The following is a 19,883-nucleotide window of genomic DNA, read 5'->3' as shown; positions in this document are numbered from 1 at the left end:
TGGTTCAGTGGGCAGTTCAGGCACTCCAATTAGATTGAGCCTTTGCAGGTTTCTATCCATGGGGTGGTTGGGGTTTATTGCTCATGTAATACCACTCAGGGATGAGTGAGGCTGGTCACTAAATGTCAGGACCAACTCGCCTAGCCCTGGGCTCCTGCGCTCCTCATGGGGCAGCACAGGATTAGATGATTAGGTACTGGGCACCCTTTTCACAGACCTAAATTCTTGCCTTTACATCAATTTATACTCACTAAATAATTACATAATGTTATGGCAGGCGTCAGAAACACAAAGGCATGGTTAGGTTAATAGAAAGTGACAAAGAGGGCACAAAAGGGAAGAAACACATACCAAAGAGAGACCTGAGATGAGCTTGAGGTAAGGAGTTCAGGGGTTCTGAGAGAGAGAGAGAGAGAATGGAGGGAGGAGAAAGAAGGTACTGCAGAGCAGAAGCAGAAAGGATGACATGAAAAGTAAAGGAAGAATAGAGAGGATGGAAAGAAAGGGGTGAATATTTAAGAAAGGAAAGATGAAAATGATGGATAAAATAAGAGAAAGAGGAGGAGGGAGAGAAAAGGATGAATAGGGAGAACAGTAGAAAAGGAGAAAAAACTGAAGAAAAGAAAGAAAACAGCACACAAATCTGAGTTATTGTTGTTGATCAATCCTAGTCTGTCTGACCAAGAAGACCCATCAACCACAGGCAAGAAACCACCCTCGCAGGGCTATCCCAAGCACTGAACTGACTTTCCATTGTGGATGACAGTGCCTCACCACAGCAAGGTGTGAGGAAAAATGTGGAGGTCTGGTTCCTGGGTGGATGCCGCACATGTGTCACTCCAGAGTATGCTCCACTTCAACCCAAGATCTGATATGTGGTTACAAAATTACTGACAAATCATGCACAAGTGTCACACAACACCAAACTCTCATTCCCACTGGAACTACATAAATATCTGAAGATGTGTGCCAGCAATGGGGACTTACTGTTTATATACACCATGTTCAGGCACAATGATGTGTGAGGCTGCAAAGGTTACACTGAGGTCCAAGATGCTTTGGTTGTCGATAGCTGCTTGGAGGCCAGCCACACTCCTCTCCTTTACCACCTCAAGCTGGTTCAGAGCTGCAGCTTGCAGTCTGTCAATGTACATAAGGTACAAGATTCAATTATGCAGATAAGGAATATAAGGCTCCTATACCTCACATGGCATAATATGGAAATGGTTGTTTTACTGCTAATTCAGATATGGTACTCTAAATTAGAGAAAGCTTCAATGAAATGAGTGGATGACTTCAACACTTTCCCTTAATCCTAAATATTTCTAACAAAGCTATATACTGAAGTTTTCCTCTTCTTTGGATGAATATTCAACCATCACCAGCATTATCATCATCATCTCCAATGCCTTCCCTCCTCCTTGGAACCCCCCAAAGAGGGAATGGCCTTGACAGTATCATCTCTGGACCACTTCATCTAAAGGATACGTGTATGCTTCTCTCAGTCTCTCAATCATTCTTCTTCCCTTTCCCTCGCCAAAATATTGCACCACTCTTTTCCTCCACTACACGGCCTCCATCAACGACATCCTCTTTCTTACTTCCTCAGGTTTTGTAGCACAGTCCATGTTGATGCTTTGAGTATGTCTATACTACACATTCTTTAACAGAACTACTTCCACTCCTCTCAGTCCTGACCTTTAACACTCGTTATATCGAAGTACCCATTCCAAAATCAATATTTCACTTTTATAAGTACCCAATTTAAATTTTATGCATGAGCCCACTGTCTGAAACACAGACATCACCTTTTGTCAATTCAGCCAGCAGAATTGCACTATCTGTATGTCACAGGGTTTTTAAAATATAAATGCAAATATTATTTAAATGATAATAATGTTCAAAAATATTGCAGAGCAGGGACAATGATTGTCTTGCTAAATCAAGCAACAATTACTTTACGCTGGCTTGCTTCACACGATTCTCTAAGAACGAGAATTTATAAACTTTCTCAACAGTACACAGCAGAGACTAATTACTCAATTGCTGTTTATTAATACTGTTAGCCTCTGGAGAAAGTTACTTCACCCCTGACAATAAATAACTAATACTAATAATGGTATCAGGTTCTTGCTGATGCTTAACTCCTAGGAGGCACAATGGATTTTAAGCTTAATACACAAGACTGGCCTAAGTACCAGTTATGAATGGCAAACGTTTATGCAAGCTAGGAGCTATAAGAGAAATAAGCTTAATTGCGGAGAAATGAAACAAGAGTTTACATTACATTAAGCTCAAGAAAAAGAAGATAAATTTATTGATTACAAAATAAATTTAACGTTACATTTCAAATCAAATTAATGAGATCGCACTCACTCACTCACTCAAAAGCTAAATTCTTATGCCTAGGAAAAACACCTTAACTAAACTCTTAAGTCTAGGAAAACGAAAAGAAATACTGGTCAATGAATACGGTGTATCACCAACGAAGGGTGGGAGTCTGGAGAACTGTAGTCTAGTGGAGCCTGGGTTGACCTCTCACTTCTGGAGTACAGAACCTCACTCCGTCACAGCAAACACTGGACTGCCTATTCAAACGATGCGTGTGGTAGAACGCACAGGCCACCGGAAGAAGGCGTGGCTAATGGTTGAGGCAAGCAGGGGCGAACAATAAAGAAACAATAATATCGCTCAGTAGAGCACTTAGTGACGTGCATTCGATCAGTTACTTTTGAAACAGTGACGAATGTTTTGAAAAGTATACCACCGAAATGGAGAGAGAAACGGTTAACTGAGCGATACACAGTGAGTTTTCCACTAATAGTTCGTGATTTCTCACAAAAGGGAAATGTCGCGAATTTGATTCGTGACACTGTATATAAACAAGCTCATGTTATTCACATGTTACCTCTTAATTCTACCGTCATTTTCTACGTATACTGTCCTCACTATCAACTCCTTGAATATCATATCCATAACTGAACAAGAGATACGAGATGAATTTAATCCAAGTCTATGGACCATCATCATCCTAAGACAATGAGGAAGTAGATAAAAAAACTATGAAGATAAAGAGAATTGAATAAGCACAAAACTCACTATATACTTGTGATGGGAGACTACTGCAAAGGTTGGCAATAAGAAAGCTGCCGAGACTGAAGTAGGTTACAGTCAAGTCGCCCAAGGCGCAGCTAACTGGTTCTGGACCGCGCCCGTGCCATAGAAAACCGTGCCATACAAATAACTACACCTATGGGAAAAATCGAATTTGGTTCTGGATGTTCACCCAAGACCCCCTTTTCACCCCACTTTTCTCCATTTTTCCCAACTTTACAAACACACACAATCAAGCAATCAGTCAATGCATGTATTACACGTAATAATAGGCACAAAAAAATGGGAGGGTAATCAGCCTTGTATCTACTTGAAAAATACCACGCAGTGCAGATGGAGCGAAAAAAAAGCTCGGCCAAGTAGACACAGATCAACTGAATGACTAAAACATTAAAGTTTTTTTTTTTTAATGCTAGGAAGAAGAAACCAAAGGCCACGAGCCCACAATAACTGTTCCTTCCAAGATAAAAACAAAATACAAGAGAGAGCCAAATTCAAGATCCGATCATTTCGAGATGCCTGGACACACTGCATTTGAAAGACTGGAGATCATAGCTAACAGGAAATACAGACAGAGGGAGGCAGTTACAGAGCTGGCCTGTTACATAAATGAAGGACTGGGAGTAATGGTTAACTCTTGGATTTGAGAGCTGGACAGAAATGAGATGAGAGTTTGCTGCTAGACAGGTGCTATATGCCTGTCACAGAGGTGGAGGAATGCAAGCAGACAGTTCAGAGAAGCAGTAACCACTGAAGTCATGACAGAAAAGAGATAAAGATGCAACAGTGCAGCGAAGAGACAGAGGTTGAAGGGAGTCAGTAAGAGGAGAAGAGTTGATGAGACGAAAAGCCTTTGACTCCACCCTCTTGAGAAAAGCTGTATGTAGGGAGCCTCCTCACACATGAGAGTTGTACTCTACACAGGGGCGGATAAAACCCGTGTATAGAGTCAACAATTATGCAGGGGTAAAGAAGAAACGGAGTCGGCTTAGCACACCTAATCTCTTGGATGCAGATTTTACAAGATGTGTAATATGATCTTTCCAAGATAAGTCCCGAGTGAATGAAACCCCAAGCATGTACAAGGATGATGCAGAGTTAAGCTGAATATTATTAAACATTAGTGCGTATACCTGTGGAAGATTTTGTTGGGTTGATAGGTGTAAGAACTGAGTCTTTGATGCATTAAAAAAAACAAGATTATTTTTACCCCAGTCAGAGATATGAGCCAAGCCAGACATTAGGTGTGCCATAACCTCATCCCTTGTTCGCTGATGTAACTGTTGAGATGGGCGTTGCGGGAACCGAATGGAAAGGTGAAGGGTGGAGTCATCAGCATGAGAGTGGATAGGAGTACAGCTTAGAAGGTCATTGATGAATAAAAGGAAGAGAGTTGGTGATAGGACAGAGCCCTCTGGAACACCACTACTGATAGATCTAGGAGAAGAACGATGCCCATCTACAACAGCGGCCATAGAACGACCAGAAAGGAAGCTATAGATGAAGGCACAGATAGAAGGATAGAAATCGTAATAGGGCAGTTTGGAAATTAAGGATTTATGCCAGACTCGATCGAAAGCCTTTGAGATGTCAAGTGCAATGGTAAAGCTTTTGCCAAAGTCCCAAAAGGAGGATGACCAGGAGTATGAAAGGTAGGTGAGAAAATCGTCAGTGGAGTGTCCCTGACGGAAACCATACTGACGATCAGAAAGAAGGTTGTGATGAGAGAGAGACTTTTAAATTTTTCTATTAAGAATTGACTCAAAAACTTTTGAGACACATGATGTTAAAGCAACTGGACAATAGACAGAGGGTTGGGAATGGCCACCCTTCTTTAGGACTGGCTGAATGAGAGCAAACTTCCAGCAGGAAGGAAAGGTACAAGTTGATAGGCAAAGGCAAAAGAGTTTACATAGGCAGGGTGTAGGCACAGAAGCATAATTCTTGAGGAAAACAGGAGGGACTCCATCAGGCCCATATGCCTTGTTAGGAATGGGGCCTGTGATGGCACAAAATACATCAGATGAAGAAATTTTAATGTCAGCCATGAGGAATTCAGAGGGCGGAGGTGATGGAGAAACAGCACCGGAATCGTCTAAGGTGGAATTGGAGGAGAAAGTCTGAGCGAAGAGATCTGCTTTATCTATCTATCTATCTATCAACTGCCAGATGCCATAATCCCGTAAGGGGTGGCCATTTGACTTTGAGTTATGTGTTTCATGGGGAGGGGCACGAACCCTCCACCATCCCACTTGCTGACATGTAGGGAGCACGTATGGTTTGGTTATATGGTTACCACCCAGCGTTGTAAATGGTTTCTTGGCTTACAGGAAACCATTTGGCTTGTCACTCAATGTAAAGCCACCTGTTAAGGAAAGAAAAGCAATAAGAAGCGACAGGAAAGATGGGAGAAATAGGAAAAGAGGAGGGCTGGCACAGAAAAGGAAGGATACAGGCTAAGGAAGAAGTAGGCAGCACTACATCAAGTGAGTGGATGATGGTCACCACCACCTACCACTACCTGCTTTATCAATAGAAGAAATAGCTACAGAACCATCAGAGTAGAAAAGAGGAGGGAAGGATGATGAGGTAAAGTTGTTAAAATAGTTTTTGGTAAGGTCCCAGAAGGAGCGGGATGAATTCGAATTGGAGAGTTGAGAGCATTTAGTACGGATGAAATTATTTTTAGCAGAGCGAAGAACAGACTTACACAATTCCAAGCAGATATGTAAAAAAAGATGTGATTCAGGGGTGGGTTGGCTCCGGTACCTTTTGTAGGCCCTCTCCTTGTTGCGGACAGCATTAGAACAAACCTGATTAAACCAAGGCTTTCTTGCATTAGTCAAAGGATATAAGAAAGGAATGTATGCTTCCATGCCTGAGAGAATAACCTCCGTAATGTGCAAGGCACACTCAGGTGGTTCCCAGCCATGGAAACAATAATCATTCAAGGGAAAATCAAAGAAGTACAGCCTGAGGGCCTCTCAATCCGCAGCTCCAAAGTGCCACAGACGACATTTCTTTGGAGGGTCCACAGGCCGTACTGGAGTGACAGGACAGGTTAAGGTAATAGGGTTGTGATTGGAGGTGCCCAACGGAGCGAAAAGATTAACAATGTAAAAAGAAGGATTAGTTGTAAGGAAGAGGTCAAGTATACTGGAGCTCTCTCCAAGGCGGTCCGGGATACAGGCAGGGTGCTGCACAAGCTGCTCTAGGTCATTAAGGCTAGAAAAGATGTAGGCTTGGTCACCAGGTGAATCAGGGAAAGAAGAGGAAAGCCAAAGGTGGTGGTGAACATTGAAATCTCCTAGAATGGAGATTTCAGAGAAAGGAAAAATGGATAGAATGTGTTCCATCGTAGAAGTAAGATAGTCAAAGAATTTTTGATTGTCAGCAGAATCAGAGGATAAGTAAACAGCACAGATATATTTAGTCCGAGAATGACAGGAAGGCCAAAGCCAGCGTAGAAAATTCAGAAGAATTGAGTTGAGGAGCACGAAAGCAAGATAAGTCGTTGCGTATATATACACAACAGCCACCTTTGGCTTTGAAATGTGTATAGAGAAAGTAGGAGGATACAGAAAAAGGTCTGCTGTCAGTTGCCTCATTCAGCTAAGTCTCAGTTAGGAAAAGAACGTGAGGTTTAGAAGAGGAGAAGTGGTGCTCAACAGACTGAAAGGTAGAGGAATGACCGAGAATGTTGCAGAAATGATGAAGAAGTGAGTCAGACAGTGGTTCCAGGCAGCTCGAGTCATCACCGGGAGAGGGACAGAAGGTGGGGCATTTATGGTCCCCCCCCCCCTGGGGACTCTGAGGCTGTGTTGTGAAGCCATGAGTTGTTTTTGAATTCTGGAAAGGGAAGTGTAGTGTGTACTGTGCATGTAGTTTGGTGTTGATCGTTAGAGAAACTTGTAATGGAGCATATGCTGGCCTACTCTCTGTGTTACTGAGACAATGAAAAAGTTCAGCAAAGGGGGATGGTCAGGAGGCTGCCTGGTCATGCACTGATTGAAGAAGTTTATTTGATAAAGTTTGTATGCTCAAGTGTCAACAAAACGCACATTTAACACATTAATAATCATTCTTATATATGTGATGATGATGATGGGATGCATTATTCTTTGTCTTAGCTCAGAGACAGGTGCTTCATCACTAACCCATTCATAGCAGTTTTATGAACAAACCTATAAACGAGTCACAATACCCAAAGAATCTTTAATGTTTCATTACTTAACACAATGAATCTGGTGAAGTTTAACTTCCTCATGGGAGAGAAAAAAGTCCAAAGTTGGAGCACTTGTAGTATGGAGCTGAAGTGGTCGCCATCTTCTTTAGTTTACAAACAGGGAAGCGCGCCACCAGGGGAATTTGTCCGCGTTTTTCAAACCTTGCCGAGCTCACGCCATACGTAGTTTATGCGCATGGTTCGTTTTTGGGGGGTCTGGCACCTTTCCGTGTCATAGAAAACTGTGGCATAGAAGTCTGCGCCAAAGGTGGCTTGACTGTATTTTGGAATGGCTATTCAGAATGTGTGAGCTAACATGATAGTGGAATATGTAGAAAGGAGCAGTTCGAGAGTGATGAACACATTCTTCCAAAAGAAACAAAGTAGGTGGTGGACTTACAAGGGACCAAATGGTAAAATGGAACAAAGTAAATGTATGAAGCAATCAAAGAACATTGAAAAGCCAAGTAGAACTAGATCTCAGAAGAAAGAAGGGATAGGTTAATCCAAAGGAAAGGGTCTTAAAAAGCTGTCATTGGATGACTGACGCAAGGAACGATGATTTTGGCGATTAATGATGCGCTGCCTGAAAGCGCGCACTTCCTCCACAAGTTCCAAGGGCCCCATCTCCCTGTTGCAGGCCGGGTGTTCCAGGTAGTCCAGAACGAACTCTACATGTTCCCGGAGTGCGCTCAGCTTGGGGATGGCTGGAGTAGTGGCAAACTGAGAGGAGTCCGCATCATCATCGCAGTCCTCGTCGGAATCTTCAAGCTGGGTACTGACACCTGCAATTGAAGATGCGATCTCGATATCAGACATGGTCTGATACCCAGGATCGCCCTCGTCATCATCCAACCACTCACGCACTTCGTCCACATCAACATCGTCGCCATGCGCACGTAGACGTGCATGGAAGTCATCCATGTCGAAACCTAGGAAATCGTGCTCCACATCCGTTCCGAGAAGCAGATGAGACCAACCATTTTCTAGAGTCTTGACAGGGACTTCCTTCCATGCACTGGCCCAGTTATAAATGGCAGACAATGTTGTAGCAGCGAAGGTTTTCCAAAGTCCGCTGGCCTCGCGTGTCCCGTCCCTCCCTGCGCTCGTCCTCATCCTTGAGAACAACCATCACCTCATCCAGGAACTTCCGTCGGTACAGCCTCTTCGTTGCCACGATCACTCCTTGGTCCATTAGTTGGATGAGAGCAGCCATATTAGGTGGCAGAAACATATACCAAATGTGCCCATTCTCAGCCACCAAGTCCTTGTCACATGGGTGAGCAGGTGCATTGTCGTGGAGAAGGAGGGCCTTTACCTGGTTGCATGGGATTCCAAGTTTCTCTGTCTGGTAATGTCTGACCTCCTTGACGAAATGGCGGTGGAACCAGTCTTTGAAGATCTGGGCAGTGAACCATGCCTTCAAAGAATGGTACCAAACGACAGGAAGGGCATCCATCACCCCACGAAGACACCGAGGCTGCTTTGCACGGCCAACAATAATGGGCTTAAGCCAGTGCATGCTGTTAGCATTGGCACAACACAGAGCAGATATCCGTTGCTTGGAGAGCTTGTGGCCAGGTACACGCTTCTCCATCTCCTCAGCTAGACTGTTCGTTGGCAAAGAGCTACAGAATAAACCAGTTTCATCAGCATTGTACACTTGACCGATAATGAGGCCCTCCCTGTTCATCAAGCCCTTCACCTTATGCCGAAACTCCTCTACTCCATCCTCGTTGGCGTCCGAAGCTTCGCCATGGGCCTTACGGTTGGTAAGGCCACGTCGTAACTTGAACGCGAAGAGCCAACCCTTGGATGTCTTGAAGTCTAGGGCGTTGTGAAGCCTTGCGAACTTCTCAACAGCAGCCTTTAGCTCTGTACCAAGCACCAGCACACCAGCAGCACGTTGCTGTCGATACCAAATCAACGTGGAGCAGTCGACTTCAGCATACCGGGGAGTAAACATCATCTTCCTCTCCACGTTGCGTTTGCTTCTCGAAGAGAAGTCAGCCATGTACTGCATGAGTTTGTCGCGGGATCTCTTGATATCAAAGTAGATCGGGCCAGGCTGAATTCACGAAGGATGCGTGAGGTTGACCATCCCGCATCCACCATGTCCAATATCTTCCTCTTCTTCTCCAGAGTCAAAACCACTCTCTTCTTCTTCTCAGGCAGCGGGGCCATCATCACACACACTAACAAGAGGCACGAGAGCAGCAGCAGAGCCTCCACCAGGTAAGGCACCACCACAAAAGTGAGAACGTGGGCGGACATGATCACGAACGTGCACTCACGACAAAAGAGACGGGCAGTAAGTGGGGAGGATGCAGGGGCACTCTAGCAGACAGCGGTGGAACTATGCACCAAAACACAGCTGGTCTGCGCCGAGTTCAAATTACGGGTGGAAAAAAATCGGATTTTCTTCTATTTTTTTTTTTTGCGATTTTGGCCCATTTTGGGAATATTAGATCCCGGGACCAAAATATCCGGTGAGTGGGGATGTCCGGAAAGTGGGAGTCCAGATAGTACGGGGATTACTGTACAAGAATACGTAGAGAGGAAGAAAGGAACTTTGAAAAAGGTATAATATACAAATGTAAGGCTGAACCCAAACTGTTTTACTGATTTGTCAATGGAAGGAATCACCAAACTGAAAGTAGAAGAAAAGGTCTATAAAAATGTGACAATGCAAGCTGAAATAATGAAAAAATGTTTCCAATCACATTTCACTAATGAAAGGGAGTTTGTGGAAGGGATGGGAGTGATTAGAAATGTACCAGTGACAAAAGATATTAAAGTGCAGGTACAGGAAGTGTATAAATTACTGGAAACTCAAGAGGCAAGGAAAGCCCAAGGACTGGATGGAATCTGTAATTGGGTACTGAAGGAATGCAGACAACGGCTGGTGAATAAGATTCACAGTTTGTGTGTTCTCTGGAAGAGGGGAAAGTGCCTCAGGAATGGAAGAGGGCAAATGTGGTACCCATTTGTTTTTCCTTCCTCCGTTCTGTTATTTATATATATATATATATATAAAAAAAAAAAAAAAAAAAAAAAAAAAAAAAAAAAAAAAAGGGAGGAAACAAGAAAGAACCCCTGAAATATAGAACAGTGTCCCTAACCAGCACGGTCCCAAAATTGTGTGACAGAATACTGAAAGATAAATGGATAAATATCAGGAAGAGATGAATATTCTGGCTGAAAGTCAGTTTGGATTCAGAGGTGGGTCATGTGTTTCCAACTTGTTGATCTTTTACTCAAGAGCGGTTGACGTGCTACAGGAGAGAGATGAGTGGGTGGATTTTTTGTACTTAGATTTGGAGAAGGCCTTTGACAAGGTACCCCATTAGAGACTAACGTGGAAACTAGAGCATATAGGAGGACTGAAGGGAAACCTCCTGGAATGGATGAGAGACTTTCTGAGAGACAGACAAATGAGGACAGTAATAAAGGACAGGATGTCTGGATGGAGGGAAGTAACAAGAGGAGTCCCACAGGGCTCGGTGTTGGTGCCAGTAATGTTCCTGATTTACGTAAGTGATATGGTAGATGGAGTGAACAGTTATGCAAGTCTGTTTGCTGATGATGCAAAGATCTTGAGGAAGGTAGAGGTTGAAGAGGACTGTAAAATGCTGCAGGAGGATCTGGATAGGATACATGATTGGAGCCAGATGTGGGAAATGAAATTCAACGCAAAGAAATGTAAAATGCTGGAAATGGGTAAAAGTACCAAGAGGCCATCACTGAATTATGTGATGGGTAATGAACCAATCACAAAAGCGAGAGAAGAGAAAGATTTGGGAGTGCTGGTCCAGGACAGTTTGTCAACTGAAAAACATATTAACCCCTTCAATCCAGTGACGTACCTGGGACGTCATGCCAGGCACAGTGTTCTATCCCATGACGTACATACACGGTCATAATCAATACGTAGTGGGGTAGAAATTTTCAGCTGGGACTGTCTCCTGAGTAAAGAATACATGGCCTGGACTGTTGGTTACATTATCTGTCAAACATTAAGTCATCAGTGTAATATATATATATATATATATATATATATATATCTTCTCTACCTAATCTTATATCACTGAATGAATTTTCCTATTTCTCCTGCTGAAAATTATGATGAGAAAGAAGAAGGGAAGATAAATTGTACTGTAGTGTGGAAGAGTGGGAAGTACACAAAGACCTCCCTTGGGTTCCTCATTTCACCTCCCCCTCCTCTCGCTTGGCACCTGCGTGTCTCACACACACACACACACACACACACACACACATACACACACACACTAATTACTGCCACCCTACTTTCCCATCAGTTTTTCTGATTTTGTTTCACATGACAAAAATTGGGATGCTGAACACAAGTTTTCTGACAGTCAGTATAAATATTTATTTGACTAGCTAATTGCTTCTTGCAAAACTTTTTTTCAGTATTATTGATGACCTAATGTTTGACCCAAAAGTAAGCTAATTACTTATGGATTTATTATTTCTTCTGGAAAATTTTGTTAGAGGAAAAATACAGAAAGGGGAGAAGTGTAGGAAAAGAATAAAGTGGTTATAGACAAGGAAGGTTTGAAAATAACAGGAAAGTAGTGGAAAAGTAAAGGAACAGAATTTAGTGAAGTTGAAGGGAAAAGGGAAAATTTCTCTCTCTCTTACATTCTCTGAATTTCTTCAATTATATTTTTTATGCCATATCCCACTCCAATCAAAACTGATAGTAGCATCAGTGCCTCGAAAAATATCTCTATTCTTCTGCACCACTTCTGGTTGCCTCCTCCAGCTGTTTCCTTTCCTCTTGTTTCTTCTTTCCCCTTCTCTTCTTCTCTCTCTACCTCTTCATCATCTCCATCTGTTGCACTTCTACTGCTGCCCCTTGATCCCCTTCTTGCTCCCCGTAGTCAAAGGGAAGTCGCATAAATTCCCCCTTGACAAATGCCTGCACATCCACGGCCTCCATTGCTCAGGTGTCTGACTGGGCTTACATAAGTGTGCAGTAAATTTGCTCCCTTTTTTTTTTCTTTCTTTCTTCACAAATCACAACCACTTGTCATAATATATGGCTAACGTAATTTGTATTATTGAATGATTATGTAATTTTCATATTACAGTACTATAATAATATATATGTACAGTACATCCCCACAGTATGCGAGTTCCGCGTGCACGATCCCCCTTGTACGTGAGGACCTATTCTCTTTCTGTTTTAGTGTATTTTTTATTAGTACGCGAATTGAACTCCTTGTAAGCGAGACAGTCAGCGAACAGTGGCCCAAATCTGGGGTTACCCCAGGCACGCGACATTGCCCCCCCAAGACGCGATAGTGGGTAAAGGTGAGCAGCCATATTCTTGTTGTATTTGGTTAAGCCATATCCTTGTTGATTTACCTAGTAAAGCCATAATCTTGTTGGTTTACTTTATCTTAGGAAATAAATATTTTAGGATATATATATATATATATATATATATATATATATATATATATATATATATATATATTTACAGATGCTTACCAACACAAAACTATAAATTGGAAACATCAGCCTGAGAGGGTTGGTAATGATTTTTTTTTTTTCCTCACTCTGATTCCCAATAGGTATTATTCCATGGACGTAAATATTCAGTGAAGAAGCTTTGCTTTACAGAGAAATACAAACACAACAACTGATTAGTATATGCTTGAGGAAAAAGAGGAGATACAGATGAATGGGGCATGGAGGTTGGGGAAGTAAGACAAACCGGATTTGAACTTGACGCGCTTGGGAGACGGGCGCCAGGACGAAGGGGTTAACAAGACAGTTAGAGAGACATACAAACTCTTAACTAACATAAAAGTAGCATTTCACTACACTGATGAGTAGATGATGAAAAAATTGATGGAGGCCATGATCTACCCCAGGTTAGAATATGCAGCAGTAGTGTGGTCCCCACACAAAAAGAAAGATATAAACAAAATTGAGAGAATACAAAGAACAGCAACCAAGATGGTCCCCAGTCTGGCAGATCTGTCGTACAGAGAGAGGCTGGAAACGCTGGATTTAAAGGAAAGGAGAGAGAGGGGCAACATGACTGCAGTGTTTAGGACCATGATGGGAGTAGATAAAACGGACAGAGGAGATCTGTTTGTATGGGATACGAGAGTAACAAGAAGACACGGAATGAAACTGGAGAAGCCATGCTGCTTGAAGGATATTAAGAAATATAGTTTTCCTTATAGATGCATAGACCTGTGGAACAGCCTGGACAAAGAGACTGTCCAGCTTAAACGAATTTAATGCAAAATTTGACACTGAGAAACATAGATGGGACCCCACAACCGTAGCTCATTTCCTGTATATCACAATTAGGTAAACACACACACACACACACACACACACACACACACACACACACACACACACACACACACACACACACACACACACACACACACACACACTTTTTCGTATCTGTGGATTTTTCCTAAGTCGATCCTTCGTACGTAGGGGTCTGACTGTACTGATTTCATGTAAATATTCACACCTGTAGCTTAAGTCAGATATATAGTAAAGTAAGGGCTTGACTACTGCATGTTTCACACACCTAATTAACTATAATAGAAGATACTCTATTTCCTATGGCCAGACAGAGTAGGTAGTGGCAAACCTGTAACATACTATTATTTAGTGACCTCGCCAGGATACACAGCTCTTGATACTAACCTAAAAAAAAATGCTATCATGGTTCTAACTAGTGACAATGATTTTACGGCATTTGTAGAATCGCAGCCTAGTCCAAATGATGTGGAAAGCTTTACAAAAGCCGAGCTCAAAATTGTGGCTTGATCTCCGCAGCTGAGATTCCATGGGAATGTCAGCAAGTCTATTTTGCTCAATGCAGTTTTACAGGCTATGTTTGGAGATGAAGCTGAGCAGGAGTCGCTAGACTCTGTCCCCACCTCAGAGAGTTCTGAAACACCTGTATTATATAGTCCTGATGACAATGCCTTGAATGTTGACCCTGAACCCTTAGATCATGAGAATCTTGCACACAGTAGTTCTTTGGGAGAGCCACCACTTCCCAGTGTTGGTGATAATTTAAAGCTTGAATTTGCCAAGATTAAATTAAAGAAGTTGGAATTGCATGTTCGTATGAGACAGGATGAAATGGATCATAAGTTTCGCCTGAAGCATCTCAGTAGTTCCCCTCGTTCTAGTGTCTTGAATGGTGAGGTGTTTAATGTGGCAAAAATATCAAGCTGGTTCCCTCTTTTTATGAGCAGGATGTCCACACAGTGTGCCAATTATAAGACAGTTAAAAATTCCATCCTTAAGGAAAACAAGCTTGTGCCAGTGGCCTACCGAATCACATTCAGAACCACGAACAAGCAGATGGACCAGACGCATATGGGGTATGCTAGGATGCTTACAGACTTGCTAGATCAGTGGTTTCACTCAAAGAAAGTTAGTGGCTTCCCTGAGATGAGGGAGCTTATTGACATGGAGAGCTTCCTCACTAGTGTTTCTAGGGATGTACCCACTCACTTGTTTAAAAAGGGAGTGGATACCCTTGCTGAAGCCACTGTGATGGCTGATAATCATACGGTGGTCCATCGTTTTGACTGAGCCCCCTTTGATTGTAAGAGGTCAAAGAGAAAAACAAATTGTGAACCCTTCTTCTTGCAATGATAGAGTCATTCCTGGTGACTTGGGGAAGTCTTCCTCCCTAGGGTCTAACAGAGACCCTAAAGTTTTGGTGGACAGTGCGGATGGGAGGTCAGGGAAAGAGACTCGATTTTGTAACTACTGGACTAGAATGGGTCATAATGAGGAGTTTTGCTGGAGAAAGATTGGGCACAGCTTCAAGCCAAAGCCCATTGCATTTGTGAATTCTCGGGGTTTTCAGGACGTAGATGGGGATACGTGTACTCACTAGTGCTAGCGGTCGCAAATTACTTGCCCAGCAGTTCCCTGTTTGTAGTAAGGCCTCTCAGGAGCCAGTTGTAGTTAATGTTAAAACTCCTGCAGAGCCCCCATTTGACGAGTGCAAGTCTGAGATGGTGAAGGCCCCAGTTAGCCATCATGAGGTTATCCCTTCAGGATCCCCCCCCCCCACTCTTCCTCCCAATGCTGCATTTGATGACTTTATTTCTAAAGGAACCGTTACAGCTAATGGGCATTGTAAAAGAAGTCATTATTCTTTGAGATACTGGTGCTTTACAATCTCTTATGTTATGGGGTTCAACAGATGTAGCTGATCCCGTTGAGCATGAGCTTTTGCTGGGCTTTACTGGTTATGTTTCTGTTCCCCTAGTTGATGTGAAGCTCCAGTCAAATTTAGTTACGGGAACAGTGTGTGTGGGTGTTGTAGACCAGCTACCTGTGGAAGGGGTTACGTTTCTTTTAGGTAATGACTTGGCATGAAGACCAGTGAATGCTGTCCCCCATGTGTTGCAGAATCCCCAAAGTCAGGAGCTAGGATGCTCAAAAATTTTCCCTGCCTGTGAGGCAAAGTCCAACCATGAGGTTGAAAGTACGAGTGACGATGTTAGTCATCCTAGTTTTATGCCCAATACTGTAATCAAGGATGATGTTTCCCTTGGAGATACTTTCTTTGCAAGGTTGTTTGACTCTGAGGCAGATACCCCTACTGATGTGGATGGAGGATTGATTAATTTACAGAGGTCAGACCTGGAGATTTCTTTTCTAACTGACTCAGCTGTGAATGAGGGAAAATATTGAGCTGTTTGAATTTTGAGCTAGGAATCTCCCGACCATGTCCTCTGTGTACCATCCTCATCGTCAGGGAGCCTTGCAAAGATACCATCAAACCCTGAAGGCTATGATAAAGAAATTCTGTATTGGTCAGGAGAAGGGCTGGAGCAGAGGTTTGCCTCTGCTGTTGTTCACCACCCAGGAGGCCCCAAGCGAATCCCTAGGCTACTCTCCCTTTCAGTTTATTTTCGGACATGAAGTGAGAGGACCTCTCAAGCTTCTTAAGGAACAATGGGTCCAAGGTGATGATCAAGTTAATTTATTACGGTATGTCACACAGTTCAAAGACAGGTTGTCCAGTAGTTTGGAGATAGCCAGGACTCACTTGGAATCAGCCCGGGGGAAAATGAAGAGGTGGTATGATCATTCCCGTAAAGCAGCTATCAGGGAGTTTTGCCCTGGAGATCAGGTGCTAGCTTTAATCCCAACTCATGATCAACCTCTGCAAGCTAGATTTTCAGGCCCTTACACCATAGAGAAGAGAGTAGAGTAGTCAATTATGTAGTTAGGACCCCGGACGGGCATAAAGAACATGGGCTATGCCACGAATATGTTAACCCCTAAAAGATGAATGTCTGCATATGCTGTCCCGCCCTGCCCCCCACCCACCCACACCCCAACCTCCCCATTCCCATGCCCCCACCACTCCCTACCCCCAACCCCCCACCACCCACCCCCCTGCCCCCCATATCCCATCCCCCCAATCACCCTCCACTCCCCCACAATTGCCCCCACCACTCTCTACCCTCAACCGCTACCCATTAGCCCCCCTCCAACCCACACCCACACCCACACCCCGGCCCCACCCCCTACCCACCAGCCCACAAACCCACCACCATATCGTACCTGTGGATTATGCCTGTCCTGAGAGTATGTCAAAACATTCAGATGTCCGTCTTTCAGGGGTTAAAGGAGTACCACTGATGAGAAAGCACAGGCTCCCCGACTGCAGTGTGCCATATCTACTGTGAAGACTAAGGAGGACAAGGGTGGGGTGCTGAATGTTACCAGTTGGAGGGACAACTCCAAGGCATGGGGGGCGCTTACTAATAAACTCTCCCATTTGACAAAGGAAAGGCGAGCTTCACTCATCACCCTCCTTGGGAAGTTTCCAGACATTTTCAGAGACACACCAGGGTGGACTGACGCTGCCAGACATGACATGGATGTGGGAGACACCAAGCCAGTGTAGCAGTCCCCCTACCATACCAGCCCTCACAAGCAATCCATCCTGCAGACAGAGCTGGACTACATGCTACAATAGGAGTTAATGGTGCTGTGGCACGGCGAGTGGTGCACCCCGGTCATGTTGGTCCTGAAACCTGGTGGGTCCTACTGGTTTTGTATTGATTTTAGGAAGGCCAACTCAACAAGTCAGACTCCTATCCCCGTCCTAGGGTGGACCAGTGCATCAACCATACAGGAAGAGCACAGTTCATCACCAAGCTGAACCTCTTAAAAGGGCACTGGCAGGTCCCTCTGACTGAAAGGGCCCAGGATATCTCTTGCTTTGTGGTTAGTGCAATACCTATCAGTGTAAGATCATGCCCTATGATATGAAATATGCACCTGCCAACTTCCAGGGATTGATGAAAGAGGTTACTCAGGGCCTGGAAGAACATGTGATCTATACTGATGATGTAGTAATCTTAGTGACTCCTGGAAGAAACACCATGAGTGCCTTGAAGCCGTGTTACAGTGCCTGTCCTCTGCCAACCTAGTCCTTAATTAACAAAATGTGAGTTTGGAATGGCCCAGGTACAATACCTCAAGTACATGGTGGGGTTAAGTGAGGTCTGTCCCCCTGATGCTAAAATTCAGGCCATAAACCACTTCCCCTAACTGAAGAACAAAAGAGAGTTGCAGAAATCTGGGGGGATAGGTGGTTACTACCAGAGATTTGTTTGTAATTTCGATGACAATGTAACTCCCTTAACTGACTTGTTGCTGAAGAATGTGAAGTATGAATTGAAGTCAGATTGTTAAGATGCTTTTTCTAAGCTAAAAGCAGTTCTGTCTAGTCAGCCTGTACTTCAGGACATCAACTTCAGCAAGCTGTTCAAATTGGCTGTTGATGCTAGTGGAGTCAGGGCTGGTGCAGCGTTGTTGCAAGATAACTGTCACAGCGTAGAGATGCTAGTGTGTTAATTTAGTAAGAAATTTAATTAGGCACAACAAAATTACTCAACCACTGAAAAGGAATTACGTGCCCTCATACTAGCCCTCCAACATCTTTCTGTATGTAAGTTCTGGCTACACCCTAATCAAAGTCTACACTGATCATCAGCCCCCTTTAATCCTGGCCAAATTTATATAAAAAATATTCGAGGCTGACCCATTGGGCCCTCCTCCTACAAAAATATGCCCTAGAAATCCATATGTCAAAGGGGTACCCAGTCTCCTCGGCAACTGTCTGTTGTGGGCCTGATTGTACGTGTAAGTGAAATTTTTTTTTCCAGGAAGAAAGGTGTCACGTGGGGCTACTACTACATGGTTTTGTTTCCCAGAGTAAGCCGGCTGTATCTGGATTTCCCACCTGCCTGAGAACAATGCTCTCTACCTGTGGATTATGAAGTGACCCTTTTTAATGATCGGCGCTGAACACCTGCCTAAAATACACTCTGGATGAAAGCCTGGAGACGATAATGAGGGGTAGGCGAGATGACAACTTCATGCTGCCTCCTAACCTTAATCTTTTAACGAATGCCGATCTCTTAAGTGAATTAGCTCTGGCAGCATCCTTTGTTCTGGGCAGCCAGGTGAGCATGAGTCAGGATGGAAGCAGTAGCGACTGATTCACAAAGGGCGGTGCTCTGTTAAACTCCACCCCTTAGACCTTGCCCTTATATTGTAGGGCAGTAGGGAGCTTGCTTGCTTGCTCTCTCTCTCTCTCTCTCTCTTTCTCCTAAGGCTCGCCCCACTCATCATGTAGAGGTAATCCAAGCCTTCATTAAATTAAGGCTAATTAGTATGGAAGTACCTATTGCCCCTTTTATGTATCTTGTCCCTCCACTACCATTAGGGTAGTATCTTGGGTTGTATACCTTGTGTATCCTATTAGTGTACCAGTATCCTGTTTGTGCACCTGAGTCTTGTTTGTGTACCTGTTATGTGCACCTGTTATATTTAACATTCAGAACTCGTAACTTGGATTGATTTCATGTAAATATTCACACCTGTAGCATAAGTCAGATATATAGTAAAGTAAGGGTTTGACTACTGAGTGTTTCACACACCTAATAAACTATAACAGAAGAACCCTCATTTCCAATGGTCAGATAGACCAAGTCGGTAGTGGCAAATCTGTAACACTGTGCATATTTTATTACTAAGCCATTACTGTATGTATCACTGTTAACATTTACACAATAATGCATTTAAGTGGAGGTAATATTTATGGGCTCAGACTGCTGTGTGTAGCACTGAGAGTTAGCACAGTCTGCTAGGTCTGGGTGCGTATTTTCAGTAATGTGGCTTGACCGTTGCCTTCAAGGATTTAGCAGAAAGTACCTCAAAATACCAAAAAAGTTTCCCTTATATTAAGCCTTGGTACAGAACTCGACTTTGCGGAAAATTCGAGAAAACTGAATAGGGGTTGGCTGAATTAGTTTGTTAAATTAAGCATCTACTGTAAATAGTTTTGACAGTAATTTGAGGAAGCATACTAAGAAAACAAACAATCACCTGAACATTCTAAAATCTCAAAATACAGTGAACCTGATTGAATTGTTGCACACACACTCTAATCTTTGCCAAAAAGCTGACAAGAAATCATCATCATCAT

The 19,883-nt window shown here is 43.4% G+C and overlaps 1 protein-coding gene across 1 annotated transcript in view; it reads right to left on the bottom strand.

The window, feature by feature from the left end:
* Vps13 (vacuolar protein sorting 13C) overlaps positions 1 to 19,883 on the bottom strand; it is a 1,164,731-nt gene that overhangs the window by 931,411 nt on the left and 213,437 nt on the right. The window contains exon 13 of the mRNA XM_080277871.1: positions 988 to 1,140. Within this exon, the coding sequence (XP_080133997.1) occupies positions 988 to 1,140 (153 nt within the window). The remainder of the gene's footprint in view (positions 1 to 987; positions 1,141 to 19,883) is intronic.

This window comes from Coenobita brevimanus, chromosome 71, assembly GCF_032717465.1.
Source record: "Coenobita brevimanus isolate Jiangsu-jjx chromosome 71, ASM3271746v2, whole genome shotgun sequence".
NCBI classification, from domain to species: domain Eukaryota; kingdom Metazoa; phylum Arthropoda; class Malacostraca; order Decapoda; family Coenobitidae; genus Coenobita; species Coenobita brevimanus.
This window is presented reverse-complemented; position numbering and strand designations above follow the sequence as displayed.